Source organism: Colossoma macropomum, unplaced genomic scaffold, assembly GCF_904425465.1.
Source record: "Colossoma macropomum unplaced genomic scaffold, Colossoma_macropomum, whole genome shotgun sequence".
NCBI classification, from domain to species: Eukaryota; Metazoa; Chordata; class Actinopteri; order Characiformes; family Serrasalmidae; genus Colossoma; species Colossoma macropomum.
Genome location: NW_023494795.1, coordinates 645,001 through 660,137, shown reverse-complemented (window position 1 = coordinate 660,137; position 15,137 = coordinate 645,001). Strand labels below are relative to the sequence as shown.

Here is a 15,137-nt window from a genome sequence, read left to right as displayed (position 1 = left end):
ATGACGCAGCGCAGCGCACAGGCAGCGCCACAGGGTCCTCGCTCGCGCTCACGGGGGGTTCAAGCTCGCGCTTTCGCTTCACGGTCTGTGTGAGTGAAGCTAGGACTGCGATGGCGAGCGCGAGAGCGGCGGGAGCGCTGGTGAGGTCTGCGTTCAGCAGATACGGGCATTTCTCAGGTGGGTGCACGCGAGGCGCAGGTGGCGCGAGTAGCTTTTGCACGTCTTTGTGCTTATTTAGTGAATTCGGCTTTAGTGCAGAAGCTAGAGTGGCATTTACTGACCTTATTCGACCCTGCTGGCCGAGGAGGAGAACGGGTGAACTTTCACCCACTTCTTCAGGGACGGTGGGCGGGGCTAGGAGGAACTGGGTGACCAGGTGCATGACCAGCATACCGCTCTGTAACCCAAGTGCATCAAAGTCATCCTGTGTATTTCTGTATGTAACTCTCTGAAGTGGACACGCGTTTTTAATGCGCAGTGAAGTTTTATTTTGGTTCTCTTCTCGATTTTCTCGTCCAGAAATGAGCAAAATATGAGAAATCAGATGAAAAACCAAACCAGTACACTGTAATATACTGTATATACTGTATATACTGTGATATACTGTACATAGCTGCTATGCACTCTCAGCAAAAAGGGTTCCTTGGCTTGCAACAATAGTAGAACCATCTACAGCACGTTCTCCATCAATCTGAAGAACCCTTTCACGATGCAAAGAACCCTTAAATCATGCACTGGGTTCTTTGAGTGTTCATGCTTCTATATAGAACCATTTTCTTGACTACAGAACCCTTGAAGGCTCTTAAAGAGTCTGATAAGTGTAGTGCTAATGCTGGTGTTCTATATGTATGCTGGTAAAGGGGCGCTCCACCAACTTTTCAGAAGTTCTGAATAACTTAGTCCTTGAGATGTCATTCAGAGTGGTTTGGTGTGAAGTGGTTCATGGTAGAGACTCTTTACAGTGGTGGTGATAGGAACCGGGGGTCGCCATGACTACGACACAAATGTAGACATTTTATTTACATTTTATCACATTTTATCCAAAACCACCAGTGAACCTACATGAGTTTATATGGAATGTCAGTGATGGTAAAATAGTGGAAATTAGAAAAAATACGTTTTCTTTGGGGGCTGTTTTGCCTCACAATGCCCTGCATGTATCCCTCCACCACTAAATGCATTTTATGCCAAATGTCACAAATCTGCCATAAAACAGTGTCTCAGGCATCAGGCAGTGAATTCATAACCATTTCATGTAGTAACTTTCTGTGAGGGAGCTTTTAGAGGTGGACGTCTGGTTCCTATCACCACCACTGTGAACAGTTCTTTAGTTTCTCTAAAACAGAGCATTTCATACCAAACCACTCTGAATTACATCGTTTACATCTCAACCATTTAATTACGTAGAATTGTTGAAAAATTGGTGGAGTTCCCCTTTAGGTATGGCCATATGCTGGTGTAGACGCAGCCATAGTGACCCAAACCTACACCATGTAACATGTAGTTAAGCTCACTTCAGTGTGTGTTGACAGGTTTTGTGCATAGTATTTCAAAAAATGGTTCTTTGCTCATTTCGGTGGTGTCCTTATAATGACAAGGGGAACTCCACCTGTTTTTCAGAATTTCTGCATAATTCAGTTGTTGAGATAATAATAATGTGAGGGTTAAGATGCCTGCAGTGCTCAGTTAGCCTTAGTCCTAGAATGTGTTAGAATAGTATAGAATAGAATAGAGCTCAGTATGAAATACTGGTCCGGTAGGCCTCATCTTAAAGGGGAATTCCACAGATTTTTCCAAATTTCGGTATAATTCAGTGGTTGAGATGTAAACAAAGTCGCTCAGAATGGTTTGATGCAAAATGTGCCATTGCAGAAAAGCTTACCAACTTTTTTTTTTTTTTATAGTGGTGGTAATAGGAGCCAGGGGTCGCCATGACTACAATGCAGTTACAGCCTATATATATATATATATGTATATGTGTATGTGTGTGTGTGTGTGTGTGTGTGTGTGTGTATATATATATGTGTATATATATATATATATATGTATGTGTGTGTATAAAACAATGTTTCAGGCATGTAGTAACTTTCTGTGAGGGAGCTTTTAGAGGTGGACGTTTGGTTCCTATCACCACCACTGTGAACAATTCTGACTCTAGAACAGAGCATTTCACACCAAACCTCTCTGAATGACTCTGTTTACATCTTAACCATTTTATTATGAGGGAAGTTTGACAAAACGGTGGGATTCCTTTAAGATGACATGCGGTTCATTCTGATAAATTCATTCTTGTTTCTAGTGTCCTAAACAGACACAGGAATAGCACATGTTAATACAACGGTCATGCCAACTAAACTGGTTGTGTTATAATCTCTGTTTAGTGTCACAGAAGATGTGTATGTTTCCATTACCTCATGACAGTGTGAGGTGAAGGAGAAAGTAATTAGGCCAAAGGTCATGCCGTATCTGTCTCTACAGTATTTGGGTTAGAGTGCACAAACAATCTGAGTCATTTTCATATCCTGCGTTGTGATATGGTTTATACTGAAGTTTGTCTTTGTCTTTCCTCCCTAAACCTGTTCATATCCAGAAACTATATTTAGAAAGATAAGAATGCCACAGAACGTGTTGTAACACCTGTCCTTCAGTTTGATCAGAAAAGATTGGAAGGTTTTGCCTGTTAAAGTGCAGCTTTTTACATAAACCTTAACTAAAGCAATTGTGAATCTACAGCAGCTGAATACTTTAGTCACAGGTTCCAAAGTTCCAAAGATGTTTGATTTGGCCAACGCTGCCCCCTCACCTAGAGAGGAAGCAAACATATTTGTACTTTATTTACAGTACTATTACTTTTTCTACAATACTACTATACCACTTATTATGGGACTATATGCCATTTACAGCGTGTTAAGTTCTTATTTTCTGTATGAAATTTTAGTAACATGGGAAAAAATGTCAAAAAATGTCAAAAGCTACCTGCCTTTTCTATTTGTATTACATTATTTTGTCTTTTTTGCCGCTTGCCACACCACAAATGTTGCACTTTGGCCCTGCTAAGACAAAGTTTGGGCACCCCTGGTCACACACTTCTAAAAATGTTCATTGGAAATTTTTTGGTTACATGAAATTTTCACTCTCTGATCTCATTATTGTTTTCTGTTTTGTTAAAATAATAATTTCAATATTAATTAAACATCAGTGGGTTAAATTGATTTCAAGGCCGCAAACAAACCTTATGGATCCAGTATTGTTCACATTTTTAAATGTAATGCTTGTGCATAAAAATGGCTTTATTACTGCTAACTAATTCATTTATTTCAGTGAATGGACGCCGCAGCCTGTCTGCGTCAGCAGCTTTGTCAGGCAAGTATAGAAATCTTGTTAAACCATATAATTGCATCATAAATATTTAATAATATGAATATAAGTATGTTTATGTCTAATAAGCGGGTTCCTCTTTTCTCCTCTCCAGCTCGTACTCATGTTAATTATGAGGTCAAAGATAATGTGGCAGTTATCAGGATCAACGATCCCACCTCCAAGGTCAGCATCTGTACCTCGCTGTTCTGTCATTCCTGTTAGCGTACTAGCACGCTGCTGATTCCTGATACTTTCAGTCCTTTCTTTCAAATACAAAATCTTACATGCATTTTTAATATGTAAGTATTAAGTATATCGTTGCTGTCAGAACAAAACCTTGAGTCACCATTTTTCAGTTTTTCATATAATTTGAAAATGTGTGTTGCTCTTTACATTGTGTGTAAATTTCATGATGAATGGACCAAAAAAATATGTTTTTCCTTTTCCTGTAAAGTTATCATTTTGGACATACGAGGTTTTGTTCCGACAGCAGCGATAAGTAAAAGTATATTTTTTACAAAACAGTTTATATTTTTTTTGTTGTATCAGTTATTCTAACTTAGGAAAGGACCTAAAAAGTGGTGAAAAATGAAAAATTCTAATTAAAAAAATGTTCTAGGTGAAAATAAGAGAACGCACCCTCTACAGAGAGCACATAAATATGGCGCTTTTCTGTCAGTTTAAGTGCAGAATTTCTGTTTATTTACTGAGTTTAATGTATTGGGAAAAATAAAACATAAACTATACAGGCCACAATTAATGTTTTATTTTTTTCAACATATTAAAGAATAAAAAGTAAATGTTAAGCAAATAACATCATTTTTTATATATATATAATTTGAAAACTCAGTTTCATTCAACAGAAATGGTGCAAAATTACTTGGAATAAAATCCTTCTACATTAACGTACTTTGAAAGTTAAGAAGGTTTTGTCTTTTTTTTGAAGATTTTGTTCCCACAACAAAACTATGCATTTGTTTAACAGACTGCTGACGCTAATAAAGTTGTTATGGAATGTCATTTGGACAGCCAATCAGCAGTCTAGATTTTGGAACAGGCCTGCTTATTGGCTAGCTGATACTGATAAGACTACATAAGTATTGATTATTTGATACTGAAGCCTGAATGGAATTCTACCACACACGGTAGTGTATTTGGCTGTGTTCACATTACCAGGCTGAAGTGGCACAAATCCGATTTTTTGCCCTAATGTGACTCAGATCTGATGTTTTCAGGGCTGTGTGGACACCCAAATCTGATCTTTTCAAATCCGACCTGAGCCGCTTTCATATGGGGTCCTAGATCAGATACGTATCCGATTTGTGGCCATGTGACCTTAATGTGACGCTCGGAATTCATGTGCTTTTGTTCCACTGCACCATCATTCAGCGTTACCATGGCAGTAGCTCCGAACAGAAGTAAAGCCTGTAAATGGTGGAAAAGCAGCTCATCTCACCTTTTTCTCCTTCGTCTCGCTCTAATAATGAAGCTGAGAGCTGATCAGAGTTAATGATCTTCTCAGCGAAGCTCGTTCTGCTCGTTAGTTTGTGCTGATGATGAACGTGATTCATTCACGTGACGTTACTGAGTAGGATGAGCTCATGAGGGTCATTTCAGGACGCCGGTTCGTCACATTAATGACAGATTTGAATCACCTAAATGAGTGTGAACCATCGTGTCAGAGAAATCGGATCTGAGCAAAAAATCGGATTTGAGCAACGAGGCTTGTAATGTGAACGTAGCCTTTAGCACCAGTTTTAACCAACCTTGAAGTTACAGTGTAGGAGCTCCACTGAAATTCTGCATTTGTAATTACAGCTCTTAATAATTTGTGTAGAACTTTGCAGGTAATAGCGTTTGTGTGTGTGTGTGTGTGTGTGTGTGTGTGTGTGGTGTGTGTGTGTGGGTGTGTGTGTGCAGGTGAACACGCTGACGAGGCAGCTGCAGGATGATATGATGGAGGTGCTGAATGAGGTTTGGGGGAACAGTGCAGTAAAGAGCGCTGTGGTAATCTCCACCAAACCAGGCTGCTTCATCGCAGGGGCCAACCTCGAGTATGATTCACACACTTCTTCATTATAGGATCATTAACTCTGTTCATCATCTAGACACATCTGACACTTCTTTTTCTGGCTTCCAGGCTTTTTACTAACTATTTAAAACAGTTAATACTAGAATATTAGATTGACTTTATGTATCTAACTGTAACCAAATTGGTTATATATCTGTGTCAACATTGATTCTGAACAGTTTGAACGTTTGTGTGTATGATTACGTGCAGATACGCTCACAGACATGCACGATTTTATGTATTGTTTTCTTTGTGACTGGGATTAATCCCTTATTCTCTCTCAGTATGCTGAAGGCCTGTAAGAGTGCAGAAGAAGTGTCTGGGCTCTCAAAGGAAGGACAGATGATGTTTGAGAAGATAGAGAAATCGCCCATCCCCTTTGTGGCAGCTATTAATGGCACCTGTATGGGTGGCGGCCTGGAGGTAAGACAAAGAAGACAGAGAAGAGGAGGGAATGGATGGGTAGATTCTTGGGTTGGTGGATTTGTGGATGGTTGCATGGTTGGTTGGATGGATGGATGGATGAATATGAGGGTGGATGGATGGATGAATGGTTGGATGGTTGGTTGTGAGGGTGGTTGAGTAAATGGATGGTTGGATGGTTGAATTTGTTGGTGGATTGATGGATGGATGCATGGTTGAATGTGGGGGTGGATGGATGGATGGTTGGATGGTTGAAGGTGTGGGTGGGTGGATGGTTGGATGGATCGATGGATGGTTGAAGGTGTGGGTGGTTGGATGGTTAAATTTGTGGGTTATGTGGATGGATGGATAAATAAGTGAATGGTTAAATGTGTGGGTGGATGGGTGGATGAGTGGTTGTATGGATGAATAATTGAATGGATGGATGGGTTGAATGAACGGGTAAGTAGATCTATGTTGGATGGATGAATTGTTGAACGGAGGGGTCAGGGGATGAATGGATGGGTTGTTAAATGGATGATTGGATGGATGAATAGGATAAATGGTTTAATAATTAGTTTAATGGATGGATGGTTGGTTGGATGGTTGGGTAGATGATGGATGAGTAGTTGGATGGATGTTTTCTGCTCCACCTCCATCAATTCATCGAATAATAAGGTAAATGAGTTAGAGGTGGGCAGACCTATAGTGTAGCCATATCCATTCCACTGTGGCGCCGTGTTGGCAGCAAACATATTTAATCGATTTTGAATTTTTACCCTGAGACATTATTGCACTGTAGGGCTTAAGTACTGCTGATACCCATTATGTGCTTAAAAAAGCCTAATAAAATAGTTTATTGTGACAATGATGTCTTATTACCCACCTTTCCCCACCCTTTCAGGTTAATAGTGGTCTCTCTGTCTCTGTTTCAGTTTGCGATCGCGTGTCATTACCGTGTGGCCACTAAGAGTAAGAAAACGGCTATGGCCTTCCCGGAGGTGATGCTGGGGCTGCTGCCGGGGGCCGGAGGCACTCAGAGAATGCCCAAAATGGTGAGACTTTTCTCAGACTCTCTGACTCACAGAGCCATTTAATCAGTCCCAAATCTGCACATCTATTTATAGCCGCTCCCTTCAGAGCCCTGCTGCGTTCAGGTCATCTCAGAATATAAGACATTAAGTAAAAAAATAAATTAAGTTCTTAAGGTCTTTGACTCTGTTCTCCTCTTGGTGGTAGGGCTGAACGATTTAGGGAAAATAACTAATTGCAATTTTTCTGATCGTTAAATTAGATTCTATTTATTCTAAATATAGCTGCAGGCCTTTTTGTCCACCAAGTAGGCCAGCACATCCATTTCTTTGGCTTGTGAACACTTTCCCCAATTAAAATCTAAAGCTGCACTTTGTAAGATTTGGGGATTTGGAGACCTCTCTGGTGGAAACGTGTAACTGCATGCAACATGCGGAAGATTTTGTAACACTGGTTGTGCTTCGGACCCCTTCCCCGAGCGGATGAATCTGATGATTGTGAGCGCATTGAAAGAGAATTCATAGAGAACTCAGTCGAAACTTGGTGAAGGACGTGGTTTCTGAAGATGTGAGTGAATTATCTACTGTTGTATCATTTCTTCGTCAGTATAATGTTGATTTTGCGTTTGAGACCTAAATATCGAGCCGGACCTTCTTTTTCGAGTCTGCGCGTGTGACGTTAAAACGTAAATACCTACGATGTGTTGTGAAAAACTCCCAATCTGACGCCGCTGAGCTTCGAGACAATGTTGAATAATGTTGGTTATTGCACTCTTTCGATTAATCATTCAGCTTATTATTATTTATTTGTTTCCTTACTTATTTAATTTTGTATCTTATGTCCAGCTGGGTCTTCCTACTGCATTTGATGTGATGCTGACTGGCAGGAGCATTCGAGCAGACAAGGCGAAGAAGATGGGCCTCGTCCACCATGTGATCGACCCACTGGGTAAGACGGTTAGGAATTTACAGACGCCCCCTAATTCATCAGTCTGTGCCGTTGCTAGGCTGGGCAAGCTTTACGTAACAATGACAAAAATCCCATTCAACATAATTAGAAGTGCACATCTCAGTTTGAGTGAAAGGATGGACATCATGTAGAGTCCGTTAGTGATTTTAGATGATGTTCTGTGTGAGGAGGGTGTGGATCTTTAACATTAGCATGGTGTTAAATGTGTCGATGTTCCACTCCGTGTAATTTTAATTAGCTTTGATAGCACAGTCCAGCAAACTGTGAGCTCAAACAGTTACTTTGGAAGAGCCTACCCGAGGTCAGAGCAGTGTTTTTAACCCTTTTTTGACTTTTTTTAATTTATAAATGGTTTGTAAGTCTTGTACAATCACAGACATGTAAACAGGCCAACGTCATCAAGTCCTGAAATTACCTCCATGTTATTTTGACCTAAAAGACCTTTATTTCAAACGAAAATGTTTCAAAGCAAGACTGGCAGCTTCAGGACTATTCATTTATTTAATTCTCTCTCTCTCTCTCTTGTTCTCTCTCGCTTTTCCTCTCTATCCTCACTTTCTCCCCTTTCTGTTTCTTTTCTCCTTCTATTTCTCTCTCCTATTCTTTTCTCTCTCCTCTTTCTTGCTCTCATTCTCATTCTTTTTGCTCTCTCTCTTCTTCTACTTTCTCTCTCCTATTCTTTTTCCCCTGTCTCTCTTTTTTCTTTTTCTCTCTCTTTTTTTTCTCTCTCTCCCTCTCCTCTTCTTTTCCCCTCTTTTCTTTGTGTCTCTTTTCCTCTGTGTCTCTCTCTTTTCTTTTTCCCTTCTGTCTGTTCTTTTCTCTCTCTCTCTCTCTCTCTCTCTCTCTCTCTCTCTCTCTCTCTCTCTCTCTCTCTCTCTCTGCAGGTCCAGGGTGTGAAGGACCCTGAGGAGAGGCTTATAGACTATCTGGAGGAGGTGGCAGTGGGCGTGGCTAAAGGCCTGGCTAATAAGACCGTGACTGTGGAGAAGAAGAAAGGCCTCATGCAGAGTAACTCACATCTCTGAACTTCACACCTATGAATACTGAACTTTCATATTTCGCTGTTCTTGTGACGGTCATGCACAGCCGCCTCGGTTACTGACGGGTTGTGTCTGTGTGTGTCAGAGGTGCAGGACGCAGTGTTGGGAATTCCCTTAGTGAGGAAGCAGGTCTACAAAACGGTCACCCAGAAAGTGATGAAACAGACCAAAGGCCTTTATCCAGCACCGCTCAAGATCATAGAGGTAAACATTTACTAACGTGTACATTCTTTACTTAGGTTCACCGTTTACAATGCACAATAAAAAAGGGCAGATCTCATCAACAGCTGCAACCAAACAGCTTCCTGTATCTGAAGGTCAGTCATCAGACATCACTGTGGAGGAATTCAGGCCCACTATTCTTTGATTCAGCCTCGTTGGAAGACTTTCAAGCCTGAACTGCCCATTTAAGGTCGTGCTACAGCATCTCAGTGGGGTTTCAAGTCAGGATATTGTCTAAGTCAGCTTAGTTTTGGTTCTTTTTGAATCGTTCAGAGGTGGACTTGCTCTTGTGCTTTAGATCTTGCTGCATAACCAAATTGTGCTTGAGCTTCAGATCACAGACTGAAGACCAGACAGGACATTCTCTTCTTTTTCTGTCAATTATGGCAAGCCAGCCAGACCCTGAAGCAGCAGCACCATGACACTACCTCCACCATGTTGGTTTGATGTTCTTAGTGTGGAATTCTGTTATCTTTACACCAGATTTAATGGGACACGTCTTCAAAAAAGTTCTACTTTCGACTCGTCAGTCCACAGAATATTATTTCAAAAGGCAAGCTTAGCTTCATGCCTCTTTAACACACATACACTGACTGCGTGTCATCATTCCAATGTAAAATAGCCATAAACTGCCAGAAAGCAGAACAGTTCTGACTAAAATGTTTATTAACTGTGTGAAAAAATACAAAAAATAAACGTATATAAAAATATACATTAATGCAAAAATACACATTGCTCTCTCAAAATACTGGTAGCCCTCAGGGACGTACAAGGAAGTTCTGCTTTAAAAACTGTATTGATTGTAGGCTGACTTCGAGCTGTGGCAGCGTTAGCCGTTTTCTCAACAACCAGGTCAGGATGATGACGAAGGTGGCTATGCATGTTCGTTCTGTTGCCCGTGTACTTCAACAAGACAGTTTGTTGCCTGCTATTTCTCCCTGAGAGATTTTTTTTTGTTTTGTTTATCCTTCACGGCAGGTTTACCCTGTTCATTAGTGCCTTAGCGCCACCATGGGGAGACATGAAAGAGTGAGTCTGGTAAATCAGATTGAAGGAGGAGTCTGTTTAGAGTGTTTACAGCACATGCATGTTTCAATAAATAAATCAATATTTGGCACCAGCGTATTGATAACGTATCGCAAAAGAAAGCTATAAGTTGTATCGCTGTATCGATATTTTAGCCCACCCCTAGTTTTTACTTGGTCTCTTTCTAATGTGGAATCATGAACGCTGACATTATCTGAGGTGAGCGAGGCCTGCAGTTCCGTAGATGTTTGTCCGTGTTCTTGGACTTCCTGGATGAGTTGTCACCATGCTCTCGGAGGACTTTTCAGGGGTTCACCACTGTTCCAAGGTTTCTCCATTTGGAGATAAAGCTCTCACTGTGGTTTGGTGGAGCCTCAGAACTTTAGTCGTTTCCCGACTGACATATTTTGATAACTCTGTCGTCTCTTTTGGACTGTCTTGTGATCCTAGTGTGCTGCTTTGTTTAACCTACATCATTGTTAGAAAGCTCCTGTTTAAGTGACATGTTAGGTTCAGAAGGGCTTTGCTGTAATCAAGCCTGCGTATGTCAAATTTAATTAATCCAAATTATCAACTAAATTTGTTTCATTGGTTGTCTAACAGTGGGGGGCAATTACTTTTTCACCCAGGGCAAGTTGATGTTGGATTTTTTTTTTTTCCTTCAGTAAATGAAATGATGATAAAACATTGTATTATGTGTTTAATCAAGTTGTCTTTTGTTTTAAGACAAATGTGCAGATATCAAGAGGGGGCAAATACTTATTCACAGCACTGTATAACATCAGCTCTGCTATATATATATGTTGATGTGCATATGTTCAAACATATATAATGTGCCGTGCTGCTAATGTCCTGTGTTTGTGTGTCAGGCTGTGCAGGTGGGAGTGGAGAAGGGTCCAGCTGAAGGATACCATGTAGAGTCAGTGGTCAGTATCACTTTTTTATTTTTTTCTTTACCCACCAAAGACTTAGCGCTGCTTAGCTGTTAGAATCAGTTCAACCAGCCGTAGATATTTGAAGCAGGGGTAGGGGAGAGCAGTGTGGCGGGATTAAGGTGTACCACGTGCTTAAAAATGATGTCTGTGTTTAAAAATGATGTTGTCAAATTCCGAACTCTCGTCTGAACAGCCAAATAAACACATTCCACGCATTCACTTTCAGGTCAGTGGCAGTTCCACTGATTCAAGCGCTCTTGTTCTGAATTAAGCGTCGGCCCTTCATCATAAACAGCCTGTATAAACTCAGCACCGAGAAGGAGAGAGGGAGTAAAGGGGGGAGAGAGAGGAAGAAAAGAAAGTGACGAGAAATAATGTGAATGAAAGCATGTATAGTGAAGGGAGAGGAGGGAGAAAAGAAAGAAAGGAAAAAGGATAAAGAAAAGAAGGAAGAAAGAGAGAGAAACGAGAGAAGAAAAGAGAATAGAAAGAAAATGAAGGAGCGGAAGTGCAGGAAAGAGAGGGGTAGAAAACAGAAAAGAAAAAGAAAGGGGAAAAACAGAAAAGAAAAAGAAAGGGGAAAAACAGATCAAGGAAGACAGAAAAAAAGAATGAAAGGATGTATAGTGCAGGGAGGAGGGAGAAAAGAAAGAGAAAGAAAAAGGCTAAAGAGGGAAAGAACAAAGAAAAGAGGAAAAAAAGGGAGATTAAGGGGAGAAAATAAAGGAAAAAAGGATAGAGAAAGGGGGAAGAAAGAGAAAACCAGAATGAATGAAAGTGTGTATAGTGAAGGGAGAAGAGGGGTAGAAAAGAAAGAAAGAAAAAGTATAAAGGGAAACAAGAAAAGAGGAAAGAAAAGGAAAGGAATAGATAGAGACCAAGAAAAAGGAAAGAAAGAGAGAGAGATAGAGATGAAAGAACAACAGAAAAGAGAGCAGAACGTCACTCTGCCAGTGAGTGTTGGTGTGGAGCTCATACTGAGCTGATAGAGGAAAAATCAGAGGCAGGAAATCCTCTGAAAAACTAACTGTGATCGCTCAGCTGTGGCTCAGAGCTCCACTCAGCACTGAACACGCTTCATTTCAGCTTTCACTCCTTCTGGTTTTCCCAACATGTTAAACTCAGCAAACAAATATAAATCGTCACTAAAATTAGCAAAAAAAGTTTCACCTAGGAAATCTGGGGTGTTTCAACTTTGCTTTATGACACTATGTTAGTGTTACTCACCATAAACCGGGTGTGTAAGTTAATTTGTGGTTCATTTTCTTCGCCCACTCTTTTTCATTTTTTAACCTCTTTCTTTACTTTTTGTATTGTAGAACTTCGGTAAGCTGGCGATGACCCCCGAGAGCAGAGCTCTGATTGGCCTGTATCAGGGTCAGGTGGCCTGCAAGAAGAACAACTTTGGAAAACCGGAGAGAGAAGTGAAGTAAGTTTACTCCAGGAACAGCCTCAGCCTCGTCTGGCTGCAGAGCTTTCTCATGATTATTATTTAATAGTCTGAAATCTTTAATTCTATATAACATCATGTTTCAAATGTTTGTGGTGGTTCAAGTATTTTCAGACGTAATCATTAAACATAGTGTTTAATTAGCAAGCTTTACTAATGCTTATAAGCCTGCATTGGTAATGACTGTCTGATGCTGAGAAAACATTAACAGAACAAAGTACAGCCTCTCAGTTGTGTATGATTAAAGGAGAAATCCACCAATTTTTCTTTAGGGACTGTTTTGCCTTACAATACTTCTCCACCATTGAATACATTAAAAAAAAACATTTTAAACCATAATCTTCTCAAAACGGTTGGAAAACAATGTCTCTGACTTACGTGTAATAATGTAATAATATTGTGAAAAAAATGGTTCTTTGCTTATTTCACTGGTGTCCTTATGATGACAAGGGGAACTCCACCTGTTTTTTTAAATTTCTGCATAATTCGGTGGTTGAGATGATCATGATTTTTCTGTTAAAATGCCTTCAGTGCTCAGTTAGCCTTAGTCCTGAAATAGAATAGAATAGGATAGAGCTCATGAAAATATGAAATACTGGTCTGGTAGGCTTCATCTTAAAAGGGCAGTTCCACTGATTTTTCCAAATTTCTGTATAATTCAGTGGTTGAGATGTAAACAAAGTCGCTCAGAGTGGTTTGATGCAAAATGTGGCTTTTCCGAAAAGCTGACCAACTCTGATTTCTTTACAGTGGTGGTGGGAGGAACCAGGGGTCTCCATGACGACAGCACAAATATAGCCTATAGTACTTCCCCAACGTAAATGTATCTAAAAATATACGTTTTGGGCCAAAATCTTCTCAAAACTATCCTAAAACAATGTGTCAGACATTTCATGTAATATCTTTCTGTGAGGGAGCTTTTAGAGGTGGACGTCTGGTTCCTATCACCACCACTGTGAATGATTCCGACTGAAGTTTCTCTAGAACTGAGCGTTTCACACCAAACCACTCTGAATGACTTTGTTGACTGCTTAAGGATTAAATTATGAAGAAATTTTTCAAAAATCAGTCAAGTTCCCCTTTAAGGCTGCTATAAGCTACCTTAGAGACTGTTCTTAAGATAAATCTAATGCTTCAGCTTCAGGCTATGGCAGGTTTCGGGTTCTGTGACTAGTTTTTATTTTGACCACATTATCGGGCATCACAATATCCACATGCACATGCCTCTAGTCTCGAGGGTGAGACTTGAATGGACCGGCATGTCTGAGGTATTTCTCAGTGTTGATGCAATAACTGTCCCTGTTTGTGATTGATCAGGAACTTGGCGATCCTGGGGGCGGGGCTGATGGGAGCAGGTATCGCCCAGGTAACAGTGGATAAGGGCGTGGCCACTATCTTGAAGGACACAACAGCAGAGGGACTAGCCAGAGGACACGATCAGGTCTACAAGGGGTGAGACACACAAACACACACACACACACACACGAGTCTGACAGGTCTCAATGACAAAATACATACATACAAAATCTGCAGTACACTGTTTCATCCACTAGAGGGAGACAGACAACAGTGTCTAAATGAAAGCTGTGATAACTTGAGGCAGCCACTAGGGGGCAGTGAGGCATTTCTGGTGGTCTTAGTCGAACTGATAGATTTACAGCATTACAAATGTAGATGGTCAAAACAATTATTAAACCCTTAAAGTATATAATTCATCATGAATCGTGTTTTATTGTGTCTGTAACTGTTGAAGTTCTTACCAAAGACTTTACATCTGTACAGTAGTACAGTACTTGCCACTGCAGTGATGCTGTAGCATAGAGTTAACCTCACCTTTTATTTTACTGAATGCAGAACTCTATTGTTAGTTAAGCTAAGGCAGAGACAGAAAGTTTAGCGTGAGCTGAGAAGATCTAGTGGCTCCTCCTCAGCTCTTTTTCGGCCGATTGACCACAGTAAATAGGCTTTAGGTTGTTCCTGTGCAGTGTTGGCCTGTTGTACAGGGTCCATGTCCTACATTTGCTTGTAACATATATTTCCTGAGATCCACTTCTAATATTTGTATAGTTTAATATACTGAAAACAATCACAATTAATGTTCACGTGGCTGTTTTGCTCTTTATTCTCATTGCACTTTGCCTTGAATAAGCTAATTTTAATAACACTTAAGCTCTTTAATTACCTTTTTGTGATTTTATTTTGCTTTTATGTACGTTGCTCTTCCGTTTATATATGTTTTATTATTTATTTAACGTACAATCATTCTCTCTCTCTCTCTCTCTCTCTCCATCAGATTGAACGATAAAGCCAAGAAGAAGAGCATAACAACGTTTGAGAGGGACATGACTCTGTCCTTCCTGACGGGTCAGCTGGACTACAGCGGCTTCGAGAAGGCTGACATGGTGATAGAGGCAGTGTTTGAGGATCTGTCAATCAAACACAAAGTGCTGAAGGAAGTGGAAGCTGTGAGTATTTGAAGTGTGAGTTTAGTGTTTGTCAGTTTCTCGTTGCAGATTAAATGTATCAGGAAACCAGCTGGAGTGATTATAAACACAAATAAGTCCATTCATCTCCAAATTATCGATGTTTGTCTTAAATCACTCTCTTTGCCGTTTCGTTAGCTACTAGCT

At 40.3% G+C, this 15,137-nt stretch overlaps 1 protein-coding gene across 1 annotated transcript in view; it reads left to right on the top strand.

Moving 5' to 3' along the window:
- Positions 1–45: 45 nt before the first annotated feature.
- hadhaa (hydroxyacyl-CoA dehydrogenase trifunctional multienzyme complex subunit alpha a) overlaps positions 46–15,137 on the top strand; it is a 23,732-nt gene continuing 8,640 nt past the window's right edge. The window contains exons 1-13 of the mRNA XM_036581154.1: positions 46–177; positions 3,322–3,363; positions 3,473–3,543; positions 5,281–5,414; positions 5,716–5,854; positions 6,769–6,888; positions 7,711–7,821; positions 8,725–8,842; positions 8,960–9,078; positions 10,992–11,048; positions 12,377–12,486; positions 13,825–13,959; positions 14,801–14,972. Of these exons, the coding sequence (XP_036437047.1) occupies positions 111–177; positions 3,322–3,363; positions 3,473–3,543; positions 5,281–5,414; positions 5,716–5,854; positions 6,769–6,888; positions 7,711–7,821; positions 8,725–8,842; positions 8,960–9,078; positions 10,992–11,048; positions 12,377–12,486; positions 13,825–13,959; positions 14,801–14,972 (1,395 nt within the window). The 5' untranslated portion in view covers positions 46–110. The remainder of the gene's footprint in view (positions 178–3,321; positions 3,364–3,472; positions 3,544–5,280; positions 5,415–5,715; positions 5,855–6,768; positions 6,889–7,710; positions 7,822–8,724; positions 8,843–8,959; positions 9,079–10,991; positions 11,049–12,376; positions 12,487–13,824; positions 13,960–14,800; positions 14,973–15,137) is intronic.